Source organism: Mustela putorius, unplaced genomic scaffold (assembly GCF_011764305.1).
Source record: "Mustela putorius furo isolate JIRA1106 unplaced genomic scaffold, ASM1176430v1.1 tig00000430_pilon_pilon_pilon, whole genome shotgun sequence".
In the NCBI taxonomy this organism is placed as follows: domain Eukaryota; kingdom Metazoa; phylum Chordata; class Mammalia; order Carnivora; family Mustelidae; genus Mustela; species Mustela putorius.
This window is the reverse complement of record NW_025421377.1, coordinates 23,753,264-23,779,601: the sequence shown is the minus strand read 5'-3', so window position 1 is coordinate 23,779,601 and position 26,338 is coordinate 23,753,264. Positions and strand designations below refer to the sequence as shown.

Here is a 26,338-nt window from a genome sequence, read left to right as displayed (position 1 = left end):
AAGTTCTTTATAGATTTTGGACACTAGCCCTTTATCTGATATGTCGTTTGCAAATATCTTCTCCCATTCTGTCAGTTGTCTTTTGGTTTTGTTAACTGTTTCCTTTGCTGTGCAAAAGCTTTTGATCTTGATGAAGTCCCAATTGTTCATTTTTGCCCATGCTTCCCTTGCCTTTGGTGATGTTTCTAGGAAGAAGTTGCTGTAGCTGACATCAAAGACATCGCTACCTGTGTTCTCCTCAAGGATTTTGATATATTCTTGTTTCACATTGAGGTCTTTCATCCATTTTGAATCTATTTTTATGTGTGGTGTAAGGAAATGGTCCAATTTCATTCTTCTGCATATGGCTGTCCACTTTTCCCAGCACCATTTGTTGGAGAGACTGTTTTTTTCCATTGGACTTTCTTTCCTGTTTTGTTGAAGATTAGTTGACCATAGAGTTGAGGGTTCATTTTTGGGCTCCCTATTCTGTTCCACTGATCTATGTGTTTGTTTTTGTGCCAGTGCCATATTGTCTTGATGATTGCAGCTTTGTAATAGAGCCTGGAGTCTGGAATTGTGATGCCACCAACTTTGGTTTTCTTTTTCAACATTGGTCTGGATAACCAGGGTCTTTTCTGGTTCCATATAAATTTTATGATTATTTGTTCCATTTCTTTGAAAAAACTTGGTTGTATTTTGATAGGAATTGCATTAAATGTGTAGATTGCTTTAGGTAGCACAGACATTTTCACAATATTTGTTCTTCCAATCCACGAGTATGGAACATTTTTCTATTTCTTTGTGTCTTACTCAATTTCTTTCATGAATACTTTATAGTTTTATGAGTACAGATTCTTTGCCTCTTTGGTTAGTTTTATTCCTAGATATGTTATGGTTTTGGGTGCTATTGTAAATGGGATAGGCTCCTTAATCTCTCCTTCTTCTGTCTTGCTGTTGGTGTATAGAAATGCTATTGATTTTATATCCTGACACTTTACTGAATTCCTGTATGAGTTCTAGCTATTTTGGAGTGGAGTCTTTTGGGTTTTCCACATAAAGTATCATATCATCTGCAAAGCGTGAGAATTTGACTTCTTTGCTGATTTGACTGCCTTTTAATTTTTTTTTTTGTTGTTGTTGTCTGATTGCTGATGCTAAGACTTCTAATATTAGGTTGAATAACAGTGATGATAGTGGACATCCCTGCCATGTTCCTGACATTAGGAGAAAATTATCAGTTTTTCTCCAGTAAGAATGATATTTGCAGTGCATTTTTCATAGATGGCTTTGGTGATATTGAGGTACATACCCCTAAAGTTTGAAGAGTTTTGATCAAGAAAGACTGCTATACTTTGTCAAATGCTTTTTTCTGCATCTTTTGAGAGTATTATATGGTTCTTTTTTTCTTTATTTTATTAATGTATCATATCACATTGATTGACTTATGGATGTTGAACCAAGCTTGTAGCCCAGGAATAAATCCCACGTGGTCATGGTGAATAATCCTTTTAATGTACTGTTGAAGCCCATTGGCTGGTATTTTGGTGAGAATTTTCACATGTGTTCATCAAGGATATTGGTCTGTAATTCTCCTTTTTGGTGGGGTCTTTGTCTGGTTTTGGGATCAAGGTAATGTTGGCCTCAGAAAATAAATATGGAAGTCTTCCTTCCATTTCTGTTTTTTGGAACAGTTTGAGGAGAATAAGTATTAGTTCTTCTTTAACTGGTTGAATTCCCCTGAGAAGCGATCTGGCCCTGGGCTCTTGTTTGTTGAGAATTTTTGATGAGTGCTTCAATCTCCTTACTTACTTTCCTTACTGGTCTGTTCATGTTTTCTATTCTTCCTGGTTCAGTTTTGGTAGTTTATGTGTCTTTAGGAATGCATAGATTTCTACCATATTGTCAAATTTGCTGGTGTATATTTGCTCATAATATGTTCTTATAATTGTTTGTATTTCTTCGGTGTTTTTTGTGCATAGTGGCATTCTTATTCCTCATCACACCAAGCCATTCCCACTCCAGGGCCTTTGCATTTGCTGTTCCCTCTATCTGAAATATCCTCTTATTTTGTCTTCTAGTTTGTATTTCATATTTTACCTCCTTAGAGTTGTCTACCCTGAGTACCTTATCTAAAAAAGCCCAAACACACACCCGCACACATATGCATGCACACACTACATGTACACACTACAACCTAATTTAAATCTCTACTTCCTAATGCTGCTTTAATTTCTTTACAACACACAACATCGTTCATGAGTGTATTAATTGCTTCAGGATCATTGTGAATCTCCCTTACTCCCCTGTAAGGCAAATACTTCATTTCACTTAATGCTGTATCTGCATTTGACTAGAATTATGTTTCTGCACATAGAGAATGCTCAGACATATATGGGAAATTAATGAATACAAGTATTAAATATATTCTGAGATGGAGACTTTCTGTGAATGCAGAAGACCTCTTTTCCAGATATATGTTCTGGGGAAATTCCACTGCAGCAAGAGCGTCCTCTAATTCTTCCATCTTAAATTAGAGGCATCAAGAGGTTAATGTAGATAGATAATGGAAGTTAGGATTCCATCCACGAAGATTCAAAAATGAGTGAATCTCAGCCTTCCCCACCTTTTTTAAACAGAAGTTATATTCTAAATGGGTATAGATTCTTCTTCCAAAAAGTCCAAGTCCTCTGGAGCCTTCTCAGGCCCATGACAGAGACCAGACCTACCAGTCTGCTAGAATTTGTCTGGTGCCTCTGGCCAGAGTATAGCTTATTTTTCCTCCAGATCTAAAGGATGCCCTAAATAGAAGTCTGCTTTGCCTACATCTTCCTGAACCCGCCTTATGACAACTGGTCATGCACAATGTTGCTAGAAAAATCATGTGATCACAGAAGGATGAGCCTCCTTCCTGCTGCTGTCAGGGGCTGAGACATCCTAGTGCAGTCAGCAAGGGAGCCACATTTATTGAGTGACTTCTGGGTGGAGAAAAGGGGAAGAATGTTGAATTCTGTGATTTTTCCCTGTGAAGATTCACCATGTTCACATGGAGACACTCCCATATCACAGCATCTACATTCTTGATGAGCTAGCCAAAGACCTATGCATGCCAAGGAAATACATGAAAAAGGGGACCAGAATAAGATTGTACTAGCCTGGGTTCTTCAGAGAAACAGAACCAGTGGTATTTATTTTAAGGACTTGGCTGGCACATGAAATTGTGGAAGCCAAGAAATCTCATCGTCTGATGTCTGCAAGCTGGAGAACCAGGAGATCCAATGGTGTGGTTCCAGTCTGAGTGCAGGAGAAGACTGATGTCCCGGCTCAAAAACAGTCAAGAAGAGAGTAAATTTCTCCCCTAGCCCTCCTTTTATTCCATTTAGGCCTCCAGTGGGTTGGATGAGGTCCACCCACAGTAGGGAGGGCAATCTGCTTTACTCAGTCTACCAATTCCAATGTTAATCCCATCCAGAAATACCCACACAGACACACCCAGAAAAACATTTGACCAAGTTTCTGAGCACCCTGTGGCCCAGTGAAGTTGACACATGAAATTCACCATCACAAAAATTGAGGTGGAAACTTCTTTAGGAAAATTTTGAAAGGGGTTTTGAAAGAGGAGAGACTTTCCCAAAGACAAGTGATGGGAGGATTCTCTCTGTTTTTAATGTTTTTTAATTGTTTCCTACTCCTGGTTGTGTGAATTACTTCCAGGGGAAACCTTCCCTAATCCTTACTATGGCTAATAGGCGCACTCCCTGCCCAGCACTTCTTTTGTAACTTATTTATAGCTTTTCTATATACTGCTAAGTGCACCATTTTGCTATTGCAACCTTATATGGCTCCATGCACCATTTAAACTGTGAGGGTTTTGTAGTGTTTCTAGATATCACACAGTGTATGGCACCTAGCAAGTACTCAGTGTATGCCACAGAAGTGCTGGTCAACAAGTCAGTACCAGAGGTTACAGGTGTAGATGTGTAGCTAGGGTAGAAATCAGGAATGATGTCCTAGCCACTCTATATGCTTTATGTGCCTCAGGATATGTGTCTGGGTTTGAATCAGGGCTTGGGCCTTTATCAGTGGGTTAGACGAATTACTTAACTCTCTGTGCTTCACTTTCCTCACCTGCAAAATAGAAAAGAATCATGGTATCTGCCTTTATAGGGCTGTGCGACTTCATACATGAATGAGTTAATAATATGTGAGAAGTAGTGTGTGGCTGGAAGATAGCACAAATTTAATTGATTTCAGCCACCATGGTTATTCTTGTTATTGTCACTTTTATTCTATTCATCGAACTTGACAAAAAAAAAAAATCATTGACTTATTTTTCTGTTCTTTAATCACAGTCTACATTTGGAGAGCAGAGTCTTACTTAATATGCTATTCCCAAAGCCTTGCAATGTACCAGGCACATAGCAGGTACTCTCCTCTTGACTGTTGAATGAATTAATTAGGTCAATGTGAACATGAAGGAAGTGCCGGGGAAGAGGGCAGAGGATTCTCCTGGTCTGTTTATGCTGCAAATGTGTGTTTTGCTGGAAATCATGGGCTGGAGGAAGCAAAGCCATGCCTAGAGTGGGTTATAATATGCTCTGCAAGATAAATTGAGAGCATGGACCACATTTTGGAGAGAACTTTTGGTGGCAGCCCTGTGGGCTTTCCTTATTCCCTGACTCTTGGCCTGCAATTTGAAGTTTAACCGACCTTCACGCACAAAATCCTAGTAATGAATTCAACTCATCTTCGAACAGAAGGTGATAAAAGTAATACTGCGCATCGGGAAAGTAGGGGAATTAATGAAGTAATTAACCTTAGTCAGCATGTTATGTGACCCTGGCCCAGGGAACAGATAACAAAATAGGGAAAAATGCCTGAGCCGAAAGACGGTTTATGATCAGTGGGAAAAGGGAAGGATATTTGAAAGCCATAGTGAAAGGGCACCAGCAGAAAAATTTTATGGGGCTAGGGCTCAGGAATTGCCCCCACTGAAAGGTTATGGGTTGAAATTTAGACCAATGGTGTATCGGGCATTGCAAGGGTGATTTTGATGGAGGAAAAGTAGCACTTTTTTTTTCTTTTCTTCTTTCTTTCTCCTTTACTCTCTCTCTCTGGTTTCTCATCTGTTCCTGCCTCAGCATTTTCTTTAGTTTCCACTATTGAATGCTTCTTGGAGTCATCTCCTCCTCTGTGATTGCCCATCTCGGGCCCCCACACTTTAGGAGAAACAGCCTGGAGTTGATGCAATTCAGGAAAGCTCTAGAGATCCAGGGTCCTATAGAACCCTTCCTTACCCTCAGGCCTCCTTCAGCAGCTATGAAGGCTGTAGCTGAGGTCTCTGTGTGCTCCTGGTTGGACCCCCGCCTTCCATTCATGCTCAGTACTCTTTGCCTCACCTCCCTTATCTTCCTTGGAAGCATCAGCTCTCGCCTGGAGTTCAAAGCACAGAGGCAGAACAAGCTGACCTGGAGGTGCTTTACTTTCTAACCCACCATCCACTATTAGATGGATTAGAACAAGCAGAATCCAATGGACATTTTCCCCTCCTTCCTATGAATATAGAATCATCTATGCTGAGTATCTGTGATCCATATGACTTGGTTTGCACTGTGCAAAACATTGGGTAAATGAGTAGGTTCCTTGCCCTCATGTGGCCTGTAATGTGGTCAAGGTAGAGAGCTATGGAAACAAATGAAGCCAATACAGTGACTGTTGCTGAGATAAAACTCTCAGGATGGACTAGAGGCGCAAAGGGGAGGCAGGGATACGTGTGGCCAGGGATTAGAAAGTCAAGAGAAGCTTCACAGTTGAGGTGTCATCATGAAAGATGGGAGATGTTTTCTGGGAGATAAGGGAGCACAGGCATTCGGGGCAGCCACAGGTGTTCAGCCAGGCAGCTGCAGGTGTTCAGCCGGGCAGTCGCAGGTGTTCAGCCAGGCAGCTGCAGGTGTTCAGCCGGGCAGTCGCAGGTGTTCAGCCGGGCAGTCGCAGGTGTTCAGCCGGGCAGCCACAGGTGTTCAGCCGGGCAGCTGCAGGTATTCAGCCATGTGACCGGGACACTGTAGATAGTGCAAGTGCTGCAATCTGTCAGAGAGCGGGGCTGAAGGAATGGGGATGGGCTGGATGGTCAGAGCTTTTCGTGTTGGCTAAGAAGTCTGGACTGACCTCTGGCAACAGGGAAATCCTGAAGGGTATTCAGCAGTGTCATAATGTGCCTACTCATTCTTTAGTCAGTTTCATAAGATGCATGTGTTTTGAGTGTGTCACATGCCAGGCACTTTTCCAGGCATTTGCGGCACATCAATAAACTGAGTGGTCCAAGATTTGCAGGAACTGGAGGAAATGATGCAGATTAGAGGGGGGGGGTTGGGGGGAGATGGGGAGAAGGTGTCAAGGGGAGAAGGAACTCTACTTCACTGGCCCCACTCAAGTTGGGAGCAGGCCAGGCATGTGTAAAGAATCTGAGAGGCCCGAGGGGCTGGAGTTAAGTAAACTAGGAGTAGAATAGGTGGAGAAAAGGTCATGGGCTCTGCAGGACCTTTCAACCACTCTAAGGACTTAGGTTTCTGTTGTCGTGAGATGAGTAGCCATTAGGGAGAGAATGAGAGAGAGGGTTGGAGGAGAGCGAGAGCGGGAAGGAGAGTGGGCTCACACAAGCATGAGCAAGAGCAGCAGAAGGTGGCAACTTAACATTCAAAGGGATCATTCAGCTCCTGAGCTAAGCACAGACTGTGGTGTAGGGTCCATAGAGAAGCAGGAAGAACAGTAAAGAGGTTGTTGGAACAATCTAGACAAGCAATGGCAGTGGGTTGGACCAGAAGGGTAACAGAGAAAGAGATGACAAGTGCTGGATTCTGGATAGATCCAGATTTTTATCATAGAATTATCAGTTTTATAGTGTAGAGGATAAAATTTTACATGGGCTTAACATGTTTTGAATGCTTATTATGTGCCAGATACCAGTCTGAACACTTCCCATGTATTGACTCATTTATTTTCCACAGCCACCCAATGAAAGAGGAGTCATTATTATTCTCCACTTTCCATATGAGGGAACCAAAGTTGAGAAATAATAGTGGGGTTGAGAAAATCAGATTATTCCAGGCACAAGATAAGGGTCAGAGTTAATGCTATAGAGTTGGAAATGAAGCAGGAAATCAGGCTGTGAAGTGGTGGGGGAGAGAAGATACTATTTTCCATCTTTTTATTTTATTTCTTTCTTCCTGAGCAGGACATCACGTAAGTGACCATTAAGATGGTACAGACAGCTTGAATCTCTTCTCTGGACAAAAGACTTTTGGAAACATTTTCTCTGTAAAGCCGTGAGAGACGCTTATTGTTTGCAGAACTATCACACTGATTCATGGGGAAAGTATTTTCGATGATAATAAAGCAGACAGTGGAAAGTATATCTTTACACCGGGAGAGATGATAGAAATGTAAAAATTGAGGAGATTGAGGGAAGGTTTTTGTAGTGTTTTAATTTCTTTCCCATGATGTTTTCTGCTAAGTGAATTTCTAAAGAAGGGGTCTAATTTCTTTCTTGTGCCTGCGATGATAGGCAATGACAATTTGCAAGCCTGGATTGACTCAAAATGGGTCTTATTAATGAAGCTGTCAGCATGAAGATGGCAGAAGGAGATAGCGTGCCAGATTATGTGTTGGATTCAGTAGAAAAAGACCTTGATTCTAGCTCTAATGCTGAGGTTTGCTTTATAAAACTTCCTTATGCCTTATTTATAAAACAAAGACCACAAGGGACAACAGTAGGAATGGATGCTTCCAAGGCTTTTTTAGGGTGAAAAAGATGCTAAATAAATGAAAGGTACATAATGAAAAACAAAAATCTCCTACTAGGAACTTTTTGAAGGGAGAGAGTTAAAGTTATTTACTCACTCGAAGGGATTTTTGTGATGCATTTACCGTCTTGACAGTTTGCCCAAAGGAAGGGATATGGCAGTTAGAAGTTATTAAGATTTACAAACGTCATTTGTCATCACAGCTGGAGACTCAGTAACAGCTCTTCAGTCCAGACTGCATTTCAAGGCTTGCCCTTCTTCTTCTCCTGGCATTGGCTATAGTAACAAAGCCTCCTTCCTTTAGATTTCTTTGCTCATGGGAATGTGGACTGTGTTTTAGTGCAATCCACGTTCCTACTGCTGCATTAAATCTCCATACTTAAAAATATACTCCAGACAGCTTAAAGATGGTGATTTGGGCTGTGTCGAAATGTAAGCTATGTAACTCACATTGAAAGGCTTGGGTAATTGACATTACCTTGCGCTTGTGGATAGGCTAAGAAAGCAGAAATTGTTTGGTTGTTATCACTGCTGAGACCAAATAGACCATGATTTGTAAGAAATACATCTCAGTATTTATTTTGGTATTTCCATGGGAGCAAGTGAGCATATAAATATTACGGGTCATAAACCAAAAGTACTCGTTTTAAATTAAATCACAATTTGAAGATAGTCTAGAATATGAGGATGTCTTAGCCATTTATATGCTAATTCACTTTTTAAATTATTTTTTTAAATGTCTAGTTTCATGGAAGATATAAGCAGAAATGGTTTCTTAGTGACCATCTGGTCATTTTAAGCCGCGTTTAAAATGACATGCTGTATTTGCGTTTTATGGCTAAAAAAGACTGTTTAAGGTCATCTCGTCTTGGAATCTCAGCACCTCCAGGTTGGAAGTGAGATGAGATTATTTGAATTTCCTTTTCACTGCACAGCATGAGCATTTCCAGTGCCAAGAAACTCATTATTTCCCGGAGGAATCTATTCTCTCATTAGGACTTTCGACAGATCTTCTTTCCATCGAATCCAAATTCCTCTGACTGTAACCCTCGGGTCCTTGTTGTGACAAGTCTCCAATGTCTACCATGCCAGCCACCTTCCCCAGCTCCCTCCCCGCCTCTGTCCTCTCTGCTTACGGCTGAACAACCGGAAAAATCTATTATTTATGAAACAGGGGCGAGAACCCTCATGAGTCTGGTTATGTTGAGCAACTTATCATCAAGGTGATATACATTCTTCCCTTTTGGGATCACTAAAATATGTTTCCTTATCTTTGGCCTCATGGAACTGATTTCACATAGATGGCTAATAGCTTGTCCTCTCTTCTCCCCGACTCCTGTGTCTTGGGATATAATTCTTATGAATCAAAACTCTTGAATTCATCAAAGGGTTGGGAAACTCTTTTAAAATCTCTATATTGGCTATAGTGTTTGTTTCTTTGTATTTTATTTTCTCGTGGTAAGAACACAACATGAGATTTACCGTCTTAACAAAATTTCAAGCGTACAGTTTATCATTGGCTGTAGGTACAATGTAGTACAACTGGTGTCTAGAGCTTATTTATCACGATAACTGAAGCTTTATGCAAGTTGATTAGTAACTCCTCATTTTCCCCTTAGCATGGCCCCTGAAAATCACCACTCCCCCCAACTCAGTTCTGTGAACTTGACTATTTTAGATACTTCCCATAAATGGAATCGTGCAGTATTTGTCTTTCTTTTTTTTTTTTTTTTTTTTTTTTAAAGATTTTATTTATTAATTTGACAGAGAGAAATCACAAGTAGATGGAGAGGCAGCCAGAGAGAGAGAGAGAGAGAGAGAGAGAGAGGGAAGCAGGCTCCCTGCTGAGCAGAGAGCCCGATGCGGGACTCGATCCCAGGACCCTGAGATCATGACCTGAGCCGAAGGCAGCGGCTTAACCCACTGAGCCACCCAGGCGCCCCAGTATTTGTCTTTCTATGACTGGTTTAGTTCCCTTAGCATTATATCCTCAAGGTGTATACATGTTGTTACCTAGTACAGAAACTCACACCTGTCAGGATGGGTAGTACCTAAAAAACAAAAGGCAATTATTGTTACTGAGGATGTGGAAACATTGAAACCCTTGCACACAGTTGATGGAATGGAAAGTGTAGCAAGTATGGAAAATGATATGGGAGTTCCTCAGAAAACTAAAAATAAAACTACTATATGATCCTGCAATCCCACTTCTGAGTATTGGTACAAAAAAATTGAAATCAGGACCTCAAAGAGATGTAGCACTCATATCTATTTTCACTGAGTTTCTATTCACAGTAGCCAGGATGTGGAAAGAACCTAGATGTCCATCAACTGAAGAATGGGCAAAGAAAATGTGGTGTATACACATATTTTTAAAAAGAAGGAAATTCTGCACTCATCTCAGATTCTGATACTTCAAATACCCTCTCTGCCTCTTATGTTCTCCAGAAAAATTCAATCACAAAGAAAATACAAACTTTTAGAAGTGCACATGTGTTTATGGTGAACATAGCATAACATGTAGATGTGCCGAATCACTACTTTGTACACCTGAACTAATGTAGCATTGATACACAATTTTTAAAAAGCGTTAAAAAATGTGTGTGTGTGTGTGGTGCACTATTGGCACAGAGCAACTGGTCATGTTCCCATTTGTTATTTTCATTATTAACATAATTAGGGGAAGTTTTCTGTGGTTGGTCCCAAGTCTTTTGTCTTTTTTTTTTTTTAAGATTTTTAAAATTTATTTGACAGAGAGCGAGAGAGCACAAGCAGGCAGACAGAGGGAGAGGGAGCAGCAGACACCCTGCTGAGCATGGATCCCGATGTGGGACTCGATCCCAGGGTCCTGGGATGCTCAACCAACTGAGCAAACCAGGTGCCCCCTAAGTCATTTTCATATATTTCAGCCTTTCAGATTCTGTTGTCACAGGTCTTAACTGGACTTGACTATGTGACTTCCCTTCCAGCTTTTACAGACTTCTTAACTGAAATTGTTAATAATTACGTAATTGGTGTCATGTTTTTTGAGAGCTTTTAACTCTTTTAAAGCATTCACTCTTTTAACTTCTCAAGCCTTATAAATGTGGCTGTTTGTCCGTGATATGCCTTTGAAAGCCTGCCTTCTTTCAATTGGGGCTACATAGATGATGCTAGTTTTTCTCCATGTGGCCATAGCTAATGTTAGGGTTGCATAGTTGTTTTTCTCCTATGTTTTATTTTGTTTTAACTTTACAACCAATTTCACCTTGTGAGTTAGAATTACATACAAAGCAGCAATCCCCCCGTCTCTTCCTCTATATTTTGAAAAGATACAATTTTTTCGGGAAGTCAAGTGAAGAACTCATTAGATACGCTCTTGTTTCCACATGAGACCTCCGGCAGGTGGCTGGAGGACCAACTTCACCCATCACTACTATCTGAGCTGTTAAGGTCATAGTCCGTGATTTACTATTCTGGGTCATTGGAGCTGATGAGTGTGCTCAGGGTTGAAAATCTGAACATATCCTAACATTGCTCCGCCACACATCAGCTAGGTGACTTGAGGCAACTTACTTCTGTGTTTTCATTTCCTTATCAGAAATGAGAATGAAAATGAGAAATGAGAATGAAAATCATGCATAACAGTATATTTGGTGAACATGTAGAAAGTGAGTGCCCCTAAAATGCTTAGAATAGTGCCTGGGGCACAGTCCGCATTGCTGAGTGTTCACGGTTACTATTCTTCCAGCCGAGGGATAAGGCACTCCTGTACCTTTAACTGAAAAAAAAATTTTTATTTCTCCCCTACGTGTGAAGGGGACCTATGGAATAACCAGGGAGGACAGGAACATTTGTCTTGTCCAGAATGAGTGTGCCCATAGCTGGGCGAAATAGACGCTCCGTGCGGCAGAACACCCTCATGTCGGATGTGTCTATCTGGGTAACCCCAGCACTTCCTCACAGCACGCCGGGTACCAGGTCAGCTTTCAGTCTCTATTTGACGAACTGGAACATAGGGATGAGAGGAGTGAAAAGTTATTTGGAGACAATTTTGCCATCATATGGATTAGGAAAATTTTCTCTATCTATCCAATTGTTTGCAAGATATTCTCACAGTAACGTTGACCTGTATTCCTCTATCTCCCCTTTCCTTACTGTTAATGCTTTCCACCATGTTTCAGAAGCTCAGCTTTTAGGACCTGAGATTCCCACCGAGACATAAATCTTGATCTCTTCTTCTAAAAAAAAGACTTCCTTTTAATATCCCATACGAGTGATTGCTGTAATTGTACCAAATCTTGGGATAACGTGGAAGCAATCTGGAGTATCATCATCTTAGTAAATATTAAGTATTTAACTATGTGACAGCCACCATGCCCAATGCCTTATAGTAATCTCCCATCTAAGCCTCATATGAACCTTATAAATAGGTTCTGCTATAATTTTCAACTTAAAGATGGAAAACTTTGGGTTTGGAAAAGTTAAATTATTAGCCCAAAGTCACATGGTTGATAAGGCATTGTGCTAAGATTTGAACTAAAGTTGTATCCTTTCTTAAGATTTAAATGTCAAGACTGCAGTATTCCTCACTTTAACTTTTTAATCAATTTTTTTTTGGCTAATAACATTAGCACATATAACACATTGTGGTCTAAAAACTCTTCTAAATTATTTTCCTCATGGAATTTATAGTGGTGGATTAAGTGTTGGTCACTTACATTCATCTCTAGGGGCTGCTCTGTACTCCATCTGTACTATATTCTAAAGAAGGAATGTTGAGGTGAGCCAAAGATATGGGGTCCCCCCAACCTTCACAAGTGAGCCATCACGCTAAGAGATGAAGATTTGAGGAGCAAGGGGTCAGTGGTGTTATTTCCATCGTGGTACTATGTACTAGTTTGGAGAAGACTTGGACTTATCATAAGACCAAGATACGGCACAGAGTAAAGGAGGTGGAGAGGTAAGGCCAACTTTGCCCTATGTCTGGGGGAAATGGCTTTCTTTCTAGGGGGAAATGGCTTGGTCTCCTTACTTCCTCTTAAAAACTCTCTGATAAAATTCAAAGGACAGTATCAGGGTGTGACCTAGAAAAAAGGTACAAAAGAGAAAATTACGTCTATCATTCTTTAGATTCACTATGCTCGGTTCTCAGTAAGTTCCCCAGGACAATCTGCTAACAGAGTAACGAAATGATGAGTCAATTATGGTACCATTTCAGTTGACCAGGAATTTGCTGACATTTGATATATTTTCCTTTGTTTCCACATTTAAATTTTTATAGTACCTGTCTTTTTCTTGAGCACTAATCTAGAAGTTGGAAGGTGTAATACATTTTCTAGACTTTTTTTTACAGGTTTTTCAGAAACTTTGCTTCCCCACAAAGGAAGAATTAGTCATTGAGATTATTCCTGGAAGGTCCTCTGAATTTTAGTTATCTGGATTTGGAAAATCTCAAATACAGATTCGTCAAGCTTTATAGAGTCCTATGTTTTTTGCTGTAGTCTATAAAGTTGGTCTAAGATTACTAAGAAGGTTAAATACTTTTCTACTGGGGCTGTAGTGGTAGGATGTTCTACCTTCATCACAGACCTCCCACATCCAGGCTCAGGAAGGAAAGTTGATCAAGGGCCTACAACATTCCATTGTTGGGATGTAGGGCACTATCCATAGAATGCAAGTATGTAGTTACCCGTATTATGTCCCCTATGACTTTATTTTACCTCCACAGCTGCAAACGGAAAGGGAGGCCTGATATTATGTTTTAAAAAGTCTGGAGTTCTAAACCATAGCCCCTGAGAGGCCTATTTATGTCACAAGCCATCTCCATGTCCATAAGCAAGTCATTTAACTTACTTTAGACTTAGTAGTTGTTTGTGTGTGTGTGTGTGTGTGTGTGTGTGTGTGTGTATTTTTTTTTTTTTTTAAATCTTTAAGGTGGGAGAAGAAACACCTTGTAGGGTTATGATGAAAATTAAATGAGAAAATACAGCAATAGATTCTTTGCATATTATCCACACAGAGAAGGCTTTATAACATCAGCCACAGATACTCACACCGTTACAAGGCTCATCTTAATCAGGTTTTACCTGAGTAAAGAGCGGGCAGAGGAGAAAGGCCTGTTCTCCCCAGGGTCATCTCTACCCCAGCTAGAATGTGGGTTTGCATTTTCAGTGAAATTCTGTAGATCTTTCTGCTAATGGAGGACTGGAAGAAACTGTACCCTGCAGGCCAAAGAGGACCATAAGCAAAATGAAGAAGAGTCAGTAAAGTTTGTCTCGGCCCTCCCTCCCTGGAGCTTTTACTGGGATCTTTCTCCCTTCTCGCATTCCTTTGTCACAGCCAGCTGACCTAATGTTTGAGACTAACATCCCAACCAGTACTCTTTAATGATGCTTTATGTAGCAATCAGGAATTACTTGTCCCATCTCACCTTTTGTACGAAATTAGTTCATTGAAACTAAGTGGTGATAAATGGTATTAATGCCTCAAGGCGTTAGCTTTCTCAGGGAACAACTTTGAACCTTTTATCAGCCTCTCCAGCAATTTTATTCACTGGAGAACGTAATTTTAGTGAAGGAGAATTTTAGCAAACCATTTGAGTGCTCAGTTGGGGAGCCCTGAAATCACAAATCTGAGTCACTAGAGTATCTCTTGGAGGAGTGCTGCCCAGACGAGAGGGTACTGAGGAGTTCATGATTTTGAGTCCGGGGTGCCTGGGTGGCACCCTCCGTCCAACTCTTGGTTTCCTGTGATCTCAGGGTACAGAGATCAAGCCCCGCATCAGGCTCTACGCTCAGGGGGGAGTCTGCTTCAGATTCTCTCTCTCCCTCTGCTCTCTCTCTCTCAAGTACATAAATAAATCTCTAAGTAAAATAAAATGAAATAAAATAAAATAAAATCTTCCTTAAAAATAATTTTGAGTCCAAAATGCCATGTTTTATCTAAAATATATTGTCATTGATAAAATGCACCATTATTTTAGGACAATTAAGGAGAATTCATTTAACATGGATGGAACTAGAGCGTATCATGCTTAGCAAAATAAGTCAAGCAGAGAAAGACAACTATCATATGATCTCCCTGATATGAGGAAGTGGTGATGCAACATGGGGCCTTAAGTGGGTAGGAGAAGAATCAATGAAACAAGATGGGATTGGGAGGGAGACAAACCATAAGTGACTCTTAATCTCACAAAACAAACTGAGGGTTGCTGGGGGGAGGGGGGTTGGGAGAAGGGGGTGGGATTATGGACATTGGGGAGGGTATGTGCTTTGGTGAGTGCTGTGAAGTGTGTAAACCTGGTGATTCACAGACCTGTACCCCTGGGGATAAAAATATATGTTTATAAAAAATAAAAAATTAAAAAAAATTAAACTATGACCAATGCTTTCTTATTACTTAGAATTTTAATTTTACCCTAGTTTAAAGAGATATATTAGTTTTATTTAGACATGGATTCTTAGTATACGTATTATATTTATACATAATTGTTACTATGTATATGTTAGATTATGTATACATAAAAAGGAACAAGTAATAAGTGAAATAAATTGGTTAATATATTTCTGAGACTTTTTTTGAAGATTATATTTATTTATTTGACAGAGATCACAAGTAGGCAGAGAGGCAGGCTGAGAGAGAAGAGAGAGGAGGAATCAGGCTCCCTGATGAGCAGAGAGCCTGATGTGGGACTCCATCCCAGAATCCTGAGATCATGACCCGAGCTGAAGGCAGAGGCTTTAACCCACTGAGCCACCCAAGTGCCCCCTGAGACTTTCTCAATTCCAAGTCCTACTGTTCCTAATCACTCTCAACTTTGAAATCATTGGTATTTTTGTCTTTCCACACATTATTTTCCTTTCTGCCTTTAAAAGGGTTGGGACTCCATCCTGGGACTATGAGAAATATAAAAGCAATTCAAAGCCATCATTAAAAGAACACACACGGTTATCTCTGAAAAAACTTAAACTCCAAGGATTAGGAAGTTAGGACATAACTGAGTTGTTTGTAGGAATCAGAAGAGTCACTAAATTATATTGAGGTTAATAACAAATATCCTGATGTTTCACCTTAAAATGAAGGAAAAGTGAGAAACATTCTTGGTATAAGGATAAATATCACCTTCTGTACTAAACCACCCCTTGAAAATACCATTCTGCTTCCATGAAAGATCTTTTTAAAGAATTATTTCAGACGTAAGTCCCCTCTCCTTCCCCGTTTCGCTGCTTCTGACTCCTTACTCTCTCCTGTTACTTTCCTAAGGGGTTGGAGGGAGGAGAGAGACTGAGCATCTAAAGCCTGGAAGATTCGTATTCTACTGACTTTTTTATAAGCTCATTGAAGATTAATTTGTTCGACTTAAAAGATTAATTTATTTTTCTGGACTTTGGAAAACTAGAGAGTTCATTTATGTAAACCTTCAAAACAGTACTTTCTGTTTACCGGATAATAAATATCACACCCTGGGTTATATGTCATCTTGGTCTCTCCGTAGAGTTGAAAGAGAGAGGAGGGATGAAAAGGAGGGAGAAGCAGGTCAGAAGAGTCTAAGGGAGTATGGAGAGGCAGAGAGTGCCCAGAGCCCCTCAACTTTAGGTTCAGTGTTTCTCTCCCAGCAGGGCTTTTCTGGGTGCTGTGTCCTTCCGTCCACTACAACTCTTAGTGCGAGAGTGATAGTGAAGGAAACCAGTTCCTACTTTCTATGTACCTATAAATAGGTTTAATAGTAATATGACAGCTATTTGCACTGAATAATTTCTAATATGTGAGATTTTTGCCTTACAGAGATATATCTTTGCGAACCATAAACACTGCAAATCAGTACCATCACATTTTATCGATGAGGACACTGGGCTCAGACAGATGAGTCATTTGTGACCACGCGTCTGGTGACCCAGCCCCAATCTGAACAGAATAAACAGAGTCCCAAGCCAGTTGTACATAATATTCCACCTCTGTTGTCTTACCTGGAGGAGTGGCTGGGACCACGGAGGAAGGGGTGAAGCCATGATGGCAGGTTTATGTGGTTGGGATATCCAGGCCCTTGCCATATTAGAGCATTAAAATTATGCCACATAGGTGTTTGCCTACTTAGCCTTACACGAAGCCAACACAAAAGCCCAGATTTTTTTAAAAAAATCAGAAGTTATCTTTTTGGCGTAGATGTAAATATGGGTAAAGGAAACAATCACTATGATGAACTAAAACTCTAGGTATAATATCGCAGAGAAGATTATAGCTTAGATCATTGGATTTGTATTCAGCTGCCACTGAAAAAATATGGCAAGTCAAACAGATTGAGGCATATATATTAAACACAAAAAGGATCCTTCGGAAAGGTGGGTGGGGGGTGGATGAATTAAGTGATAGGGTTTGAGGGTACGCTCGTCACGATGGGCCCAGGGTGGTGTATGGAAGTGTCTCATCACTCTGCCGTACGCCTGAGACTAATAGAAGCCTGTCTGTTCTCGACACTGCAATAAAAATAACAAACTTAATTTAAAAAAGGATCCCTGAGAGACTGAAGAAGAAGGTATAATAAAACAGACAAGGGGGGGGGGAACCAAAACCAAAAACAATAATCCTCTCCTCCCAGAAAAACTAGTGTAAAATGAAATCACCCGAATACAGCTTTCAGGAAGTGATTTTTCACTGGTTTTCCTTAGAGATGAGCTCAGGGACTTCAAGTGGAATATTTGAAAGCTCTCTACATACATCGTGCTTTTAATTTTTAATAATCTACAATGCAAAATATTATCATTATTCCAAAATATTATTTTTAAAACTTTTTAAAAAAGATTTTTTATTTATCAGACAGGGATCACAAGTAGGCAGAGAGGCAGGCAGAGAGAGAGGAGGAAGCAGGCTCTCCATGGAACAGAGAGCCTGATGCGGGGCTTGATCCCAGGACCCGGAGACCATGACCTGAGCCGAAGGGAGAGGCTTTAACCCACTGAGCCACTCCAGTGCCCCAAAATATTATGTTTTAAAGAGCTTTTCACCCTTCCTGTCTCTTTTCATTCACTCACTCTTAGGGAATTAGAGAATGTTAATGACCACTAGGAAGTCTTCTTGTGCTACTGAGTGCCTTAAAGCAACAGGTTGGAGAATGCAAGCTGACCTAGAATGAATACATTCTGAAATTTTCTTTTCTGCCACATGCGTGTCTGCTTATGTGTTGTGTCCCAGAAATAACCACAAGCTTACATTGTCCTGTCCAGAGGCGGGGAGGTGTGTTCCAGCTGGAGGCCGCTTTCTGTGGGAGGAGATGCATGTTACAAAGACCTTCCAAAGGAATCCACTCAAGCTTCATACCAGATTAGGGAGGGCTGGTTTTACCTGCCTAAAGCTGGCACACAGAACACGCCCTCAAGAAATCCCTTGTCTGGGGAGAGTGGGGATGCCAGTCCTCCCTTGTGACTTTGGTGCAGTTTTGACCCACTCTTTCCTTAGTAACAGCTCAGCTTAAAATCTAAAGCCTTGAGACACACCCCAGTTCCCTGAATGAGGCCACAGAAAGGTCAGATTCTCCCAAAGTTTGTAATTGGATCAAAGATTTACCTTCCTCCATGAGTGAATGAATTGAGAGAGAGTGAGGGAGATGAGGAAGAGGAGGAGGAAGAGGAAAGGGGTAGGAAGGAAGGAAGGAAGGATAAAGGAAGTGGCTTGACCTTGAGATTCCAGTGCCAGGAAATTGGGAAGCCATATTCTCCAGAATACATATTTTATTTCTGGCATTAAATAAAGCCCTTAGGAAAGGCTATTAATTTAATCTCTATATTAAATTACACTGGTTCATACTCTAGTGGCCTGAAAAAGTTAATTTACCATTTGAATGGCATAAACGATGAACACTTACATCACATCCGGGCACTTTACGATACCCAACAAACATTTAGACTCATTTATTTATTTATTGTCTAAGTGTGCTTTATTTTTTATTAGTATCTATGGAAAAAGAAGACAGTGATGTTCTGCTGCGGAGAGCAGGACAGCTCCTTGATAGGGTACCATCGCAGAGAGAAAGATGCTTTAGCATGGGGCACTGGAGGGAGGAGAGAATATCAGAAAAGGGAGAGGAGGGGAGATGATGTCAGACCCCTTGCCTTCTCTGCCCCTGCCGTTTTTATTTGGACTGTAGTGACCTTCTATCCCACAGCCTTAGATTTCTCTGAACCCCGTGCCTACCATATCAATGTTTTATGAGCTGTCATGTGAGGGCTAGAACGGGATTCGGGAAATTAACAGCTGATTTTTATTCTCCTGGATGTATCAGTTGCCTGGGGCACTAAAATAATATGAATTGGTTTTGAAATGAAATGTCACTTGTGGAAGAAAAGGGCATCATAATTTGTTTAGTTTAAACAATGGAGAGGAAGGGACAGACATTTGAACTGCATTTCATATGTTAATGAATGTTTATTGGACTTTTGGATACTATATAAACACAAGTCTGGACTGGGGGGGGGGCGTGATCCCACAGTGATCTTGCAAGAGGGATATGGACCAGCATGAAAACAGGTGGTCCATATTCTAAACAACTAAATAACCTTTAGTTATTTTAGAGGCATATATATTAATTACATAAGGTAACATTGGATGTTGCTTCCCATCTTTGAAAGCTGTGAGGGTGCCCTTGTGTTCCAGAAAATGCTTGGTGCAGAGCCCTTGGATGCCCCTCTCCATGACGAGGGGGTGAGAAGAAGGAGGGAGAGTGCTTGGCAAGCCACAGGCAAAACGCATTCTCCCTATTTTTATAGAACCAATGCAGTACGTGAATTTTTGAAATAAAGGAGAATGCAGTGAATCAAGGAGTAAATGGATACATAAGAAAACAAATGAAATTGTTAATGTAGCTCTTGGGGAGCTAAACTCCCAGATATGCAACAAATGATGTAGGTAAAGGAAAGGCTCGTAAGTTGTCAAAGCCCTAAGGTTAATCACACTGAGTGTTGGCTCCGGTCCCTCGGAGACACCAACAGCTGGTTGAAATGAGGGAAGCTAGAATTCAGAGCACGCGTGGGGCTTGAGGCTCCCCCAGCGCCCTGCAGGAGCTTAGAGGAGCTTAGAGCCCGAAGCACCGCCCGCAGGCCCGGCCCCTAACCGCCCTCGGGGGTATTCCCTCCGCTACCGAAGTACCTGGCTCGGTCCCCAAAGGGGAGGGAAGCGGAGAGTCAGGTGCGACCCAGCAGGGGGAGCGGGTGAGCTGGCCCGAGGGCAGCTCGAGCACGTCCCTGAGTGTGGGTGTGGGTGTGGGGCAACTTGGGTGGGAGCAGCGTGGAGGCTACCCCGACCGAGTCCCGCGCCTCGAGGCTGGGGTGTGTGCAGGCAGAGCGAGGATAAATAGGAGGCTCCCTCCGCCCGGGCTGCACTCCCGGAGCCGCCCGCGCCCCGGGTGTTGCCTGCCCAGGCCCGGGTGCCCGGCCGAGAAGTAGTTTCGTTTCCGGCCGGCCGGAGACAGTAGTTTCCAGGCCCGCCCTCGGGCGCCCGCGGCCGGGCAAGGGGCGCAGGACGAGGGGGACTCGTCCAGGGGCTGCCCGGCCCCGCAGCGTGGGGTTGATGGACCGGGCCGCCCCGGGCAGCGGCGCCGGCTCCCTGCCACTGCTCCTGGCCCTCGCCCTGGGTAAGTGGAGCGCCGGACGCCGCAGCCCCCGCAGGAAAGTCGGCGGCGGAGTGGCAGGGAGCGGCGGGGAGCGGGAGCCTGCACCGCGCGCACGTCTGGGCCCCCAGGGCGCGCTGGGCGCTGTCGGAGCCCAGGCGGAGCTCTCTGACCCCTGGGCGGGCGCGAGGTGCAGGTTTCGGCTCTTGGCACCCAGGGCTGCACCTGTTGGGGCTGCCCGAGGGCGGGCGGGATCCCGCGGCTCGGCTGCGGGCGCAGGTGCCCGCGAGTGACGGGGTGGCAGGGGAGCCTGGACGGAGAAGGACCGCTGGGGGAGGCAGAAGAGAGGGAACAGGTGGCTGAAGATGGGGCCCGCGACTGCCGAGGACGGTGGCGAGCAATCGGCGGGCGTGTGTGGGCCTTGGGTGTGCGAGAGATAGGGGGGCGACTCTTAGAGGGGCAGGAATGGATTAAGACCCCCGGCCCTTGTCAGGACAGTGGGGAGGAGCCGGAGGAGAGTGGAAGACAGCTCCTGCGACCTCAGTCCCGGGCTGCTGAGAGGGAAAGGGACATGGCCTGTTTCACGGAGCGCGCTGGCTAAGCCGTGCGGAGATGTTCCACTTGGAACTTCTTCTTTCCTATTTTAGGATGACATGGGGGAGAGAAAACTTTCCTTCACTGAGAAAAAGTACACTTGGGCTGTTCGGTTCGGGAGCTCTGGGTGCGGCCCGGCCCGAGGGCGGAGTGGGGGGCTGGAGGAGCAGGACCCCTGGACCCGCTCGAGGCTCGCCGCGCTTCCTCGGAGGCGGTGTGTTGGCAGAGCGCGCGGGACCGCAGGTGCGGGGACAGTTCTTGCCGCTGGATGTGGGAAGGGACCAAGGAAGGCACGCAGGTGGGCACATCCTACTACATCAAGACATCCCTTCTACACCATGATCATTTTGAGGCAGGTAGGGGAAGGGAGAAGCAATATTTTGTAGTTTTAGGTGAGCTGAGGGTAGGGGCACCTGGGCTTGAGGGGTTGATGTGGGAGCGGGGAGGGGGGGGGGTCTCCGCAGCTTTAAGTGTCTCCAAGATATCACCTCTACCTTCAAGCCTGGGAACGACTGGATTTCTCCCGTGGTGGGGAAAGAGGTGAAAACTTTGCGGACACTTTCATCTGGCTTTGGGCCTTGCAGTAGGAGAGGTGGCTAAAATGTGTCATGACCTTGGCTGGAAGTGGATCTGACTTCGCGCCATGATTACGGGGAAGGGACTGATTGAAGGAACCCAGCGGAGAAAGAAGGGAGTGACAACTAGTAGGTAGGGGCATCACGTGGAGTCCGACAAAGAGCCATAGGTAGAGAGCGTTGGGTCCAGAGACAGTGCTGATGCTCTGGGCTGCATTACTGGGAGGAAGCAGCTGTTTTCTTCCTCCACCTGGTCTGGATTTTCCAACAGAGTATTGATTGAAAATCTGCTCTAGTCAGCAAGATGTTAGCGCATATGGGGATAGGGCTGGGAAGAGGGCTCAAGAGATTCCTAGACATGAGGCCTGCCTGAAGGATATTATGCTGAGGTCCCCCCTGGGTGGCTCAGTTGGTTAAGCCCCTGCTTTGGTTCAGGTCATGATCTCGCGGGTCCTGAGGTCAGGATCCCTGTGTCAGGATCCCTGTGTCAGGACCCCTGCTCAGCGGGGAGTCTGCTTCTGCCTCTCCCCTCCACTCCTGCTCTATCTCTCTAGCCCAAATGAATAATATCTTTAAAAAAAAAGGAAAAAGATGTTATTCTGAATGTGGGAATGCAAGACTAACCAATATGAAACAGTAAGAGCAACATTCATAAAAGCAGACAGAGAAGGACTAGCTCACCGGGGAGAATGGAGCAGCGGGAGACGTTGCGTGAAGGACATGAGTGGGTGCCTTGACACTTGGGTAGGATTTGAAATAGGCAGGAGAGGCCAAAGATACAGGGTGCAGTGGGGGCGAGGGACGGAGCTGGGGGCCAGAGGACCTGGTTGTCTCAGATATAATCCATGGACTAAGAATAATTAAGGCCTAGATAAGGGCACTGTGGCAGCAGAAATGTCGTGGTAGAAGTGATGATTCCAGGTTGATAGATATCCTCTCCCTTTTACTATCACGTAATGCTTTATGTTTTTCTCAAACCTTGTCACAAGGCAGAAAGGAAAAGACAAAACAAAATTCCAACCCAGTTCAGTGGCACACTCACGGTAACCTGATTGGGCAACTGCCCTGTTGAATGTTTGGCTTAGGGAACTGAATTCAGTCTCCAGATCCCCTAAGAGCCCCACTGCAGGCAAAATCCCGAAGGTTGTAATCTGTTGGCATCAGTGGTCCCATAAAGTGGTTCTATTTCTCTCACACGCGCTTGACTTTTCAGTCTCATTCCTGAGTTAAATCACATGTTAAATGTTAGTTACTTTTTGAAGAAAATGTGAGCAATGTACTGTATGATGCACTAATGTGTGCGTGTGTGTGTGTGTTTGTGTGTGTGGCAGGGGAGGGGTTCAGTGGGAGAAGGGAGTGCCTTGAGATCAGGCATGGAGCAGACATGAGGTCTGGTTCCAGCTCTGCCGATCTGTGACTGAGATGTCCAATTTCTGAACAGTGTTTCTCTCATTTGTAAAATGAGGGAGCTGCTTTAGATGGCCCAAGGCCCTCAGCAACTTGACATTGTACTCATCTTTAACTAACATTTCCACTGGGAAGTTCAACAGAAATTTTTGAGCACTTTGTAACTTTCATTTACTTTGTAATGGGATCTTTGTTTCATGCAGAATTTATCATAATAGAGAGAACCATGGATGCTTATTTCTTTGAGAAATATGGTAACGACGCAATAACTTTACGACGCAATAACTTTGGGGCCCCTGGGTGGCTCAGCTGGTTAGGCATCCAACTCTGGATTTCAGCTCAGGTCATGATCTCATTGTTGTGAGATCTAGCCCAGCTTCCTGTTCTGGGCTCAGCAGGGAATCTGCTTGAGATTTTCTCTCCCTTGCCTGTCTGCCCCTCTCCCAGGTCCTGCACACTTGCCTGTTCTCTCTCTCTCTCTCTTTCTCTTTAGGGGCACCTGGGAGGCTCGGTCAGCTAAGCATCTGCCTTCCACTCAGGTCATGATCCTGGCGTCCTGGATCCAGCCCAGCATCAGGTTCTCTGCTCAGCAGGGAGTCTGCTTCTCCCTCTGTCTCTGCTTCTACCCTCTGCTCCTGCTCTCTCTAATGAATAAATAAAATCTTAAACAAATAAAATAAGCAAATAAATCTCTAAAAAAGGCAATAACTTTGCTTAAAGTATCTTTTTTTTCTATCTCAAAGAAATCAGAGTATCTTTTTTGATTCTGTATTAAATTTCTCCTTAGTTTTAAGGGCGCCTGGGTGGCTCAGTGGGTTAAACCATTGCCTTCGGCTCAGGACATGATCTCAGGGTCCTGGGATCGAGTCCCGCATCGGGCTCTCTGCTCAGCAGAGAGCCTGCTTCCTCCTCTCTCTCTGCCTGCCTCTCCGTCTACTTGTGATTTCTCTCTGTCAAATAAATAAATAAAATCTTTTAAAAAAATTCTCCTTAGTTTTAAGACTAAAAATATATTCCCCTCCTCATTAAAATTGAAAACATTAATATTTGTGGGTCGGTTTAAGTTCTGCCTGAGAATATGAGTGTGATCATACTATGGATCCAGCTTCCAAGTCACCAAGCAGGTGGGTGACAGCAGGTAAAATTCCCATTGTACAAATGAAGTCACTGAAACCCCAAAAGCTGAACGATTTTAGGCTTTGCCTCTCCAGTTATACTTCTGGCTTAGAAGAACATTAGGAGTGTTTTTTCCTTTTTCAAAATCCCAGGTTTTGCACTTACGCAGCTGTTACAAATTGATTTTTGCTTTTTCTCCATTCTCAGTCATTGTGTGGAAATTCCCAAATAATCCTGGAAGATCTCACCACTTGCAAGCATGCCTTGTTACACCCAGCTCAAGGTGCCCCTGTGGATGCTTTGGGCTGCCCATGTATGTGCTGAAGTCAAAGGCCCTGAGGACAGACAGTCCCCATGTCTGTCTCAGGGTCTCTGCAGACACTGCTCACCCCAGTGCCTGGGTGCCCGTGAGTCCTCAGAGAGCCCAGTGCAAGAACCTCATCTTGGTTTTTTTTCACCCTTTTATTGTAGTCGGCTCATGCTGGGACACAGACATGAATGTCATGAGGAGGACAGTTGGGGGGACAGTCAGAGGGGACAGGCAACACGCTCTACTTTTAATCAACTCTATGAACAATGGACCATACTTGTAAACTCTCCATTAGGATTAGCAACTTCCAGGAGGGTCCAGACAAGCCAGGGTCCAGGCTGCATGCAGTTAAGCCTAAGCCATTATCTTGAAACCCTTCCAAAATGACCATGACGGATCCCTGGATCCCCAAAGAATCTGTGAGTGGGTGGGGGGAGCAGTCGGGGTCAGGAGAGCACCGAAGTAAAATCTAAGAAGAAAGCGATCTGATTAAAATGGGTATGCTTTGTAATGCTATTATTAGCTAGTCTTCCCAGACATATTTTTATCTTAAGGGAGGAAATTTGGTAGCTTAAATGAATCTCTAATTGTTAAATTTAAAGAAATGAGAGTTTTTTTTTTTTTAATGGTTGGAGAGAGTGTATTTAATCTTAATTCAGTTCACTTAGGCAATAACCTACTTTAATTATCAGTGAGGTAAATTCCAATAGCCACGGAGTACTTTTCTTCATTCTTTACTTTTTTTTGAGGATATGTAATGTGTTACTTTACTTGACTGGGAGAGTAAAGGCATGGATTCCAAAATGGTGATGAAAAGTGTAACTGAGCTATAGCAATGTTTGTGTTCAGCCTTTTTTTTAGTTTAAAAGTGCCTGAGTTGATAGTATAACAGGATGGGTTATTAATTTAGTATTTCCCTCACTGCAAAGGCTTGATTTATTCATTCATTTAGCCTTATTTAGTTTTTTGGCTGGGGGATGCACAAAGAGTGCCTGGCACATAGTAGGACCTCAAAAGCTGTTAGTTGACTGACTGAATGTAAATTTTTGACAGTATCCAGTCATTAAAAAAACAGCAGATTGGATAAAGAAAACAGTTCTGTTTCTTGCTGGCAAAACATGCACACAATTCAGGGATGTAGAGAGATCTGCTTCTTCATCTTTTTTCACTTGGGACTTGCTTCCAGTAATGCTAGAGATCCTTTCATCAAAGGACTTTCGTTTTGCAAGTAGTAAGTTTACTTCTGTTTCTTATGTTCTGTATGGGAGATTTGGAGTGCTCCTTGTCTCTCAGTGTTTGCTTCAAGGGCACATCTCCTCAGTCAGAATAGGGGCTTTAAAATAAATGCTTAATGGGTGCAGAAAGGGCATTCTCCAACAGGTCGTTAAAAAATGACCTTTGAATTCTGTAAAGTGTGAGGTAATTTCCCTCTGACTTGTTTGGCTATAAGTTTTTCTTTCTCTTTGTTTTTTTAGCCATTCTTCTTTCTTTTTTTAAAATTTAAATGTAATTAACTAAAATATAAATATATTATTAGTTTCAGAGATAGAGGCCAGTGATTCATCCATCTTATATAATACTCAGTGCTCCTTACATCACATGCCCTCCTTAATGATGATTATAACTTTTTCTATTACACACGTTTCATTAGCTGGGAGTAACCAAGTTGCTTTGTTCATGGTTTCTATTCAGTATTAAATGGAATCAAACCTATGGTGGATGCTATAGAAGTTGAGACAGGTTGGCTGTCGTGGCTGACTGCAGTCTGACATGTTAATGTTGAGAAATCCCTAACTAATCTAACATTATATGTAAATATTTCATAGTCATCGATGGTCTGGATTTCTTGGTGGTCCCCTGCCCTGTGGTGAGTCACATGGTCCAGGTCTTTCCAGAGCAGGAGAAGACAGCTTCCTTCTGCTTCTTACTCCAGAAAGCCTAGTACAACTACCAAAAAATTGTCATCATTCTTCAG

The 26,338-nt window shown here is 42.9% G+C and overlaps 1 protein-coding gene across 2 annotated transcripts in view; it reads left to right on the top strand.

The window, feature by feature from the left end:
• Window positions 1–19,939: 19,939 nt before the first annotated feature.
• BTC (betacellulin) overlaps window positions 19,940–26,338 on the top strand; it is a 43,351-nt gene continuing 36,952 nt past the window's right edge. The window contains exon 1 of one of the 2 annotated variants that reach the window (XM_045079874.1): window positions 19,940–20,385. In XM_045079874.1, the coding sequence (XP_044935809.1) occupies window positions 20,322–20,385 (64 nt within the window). In that variant the 5' untranslated portion in view covers window positions 19,940–20,321. The remainder of the gene's footprint in view (window positions 20,386–26,338) is intronic. The other variant, XM_045079873.1, reaches the window with a different exon arrangement.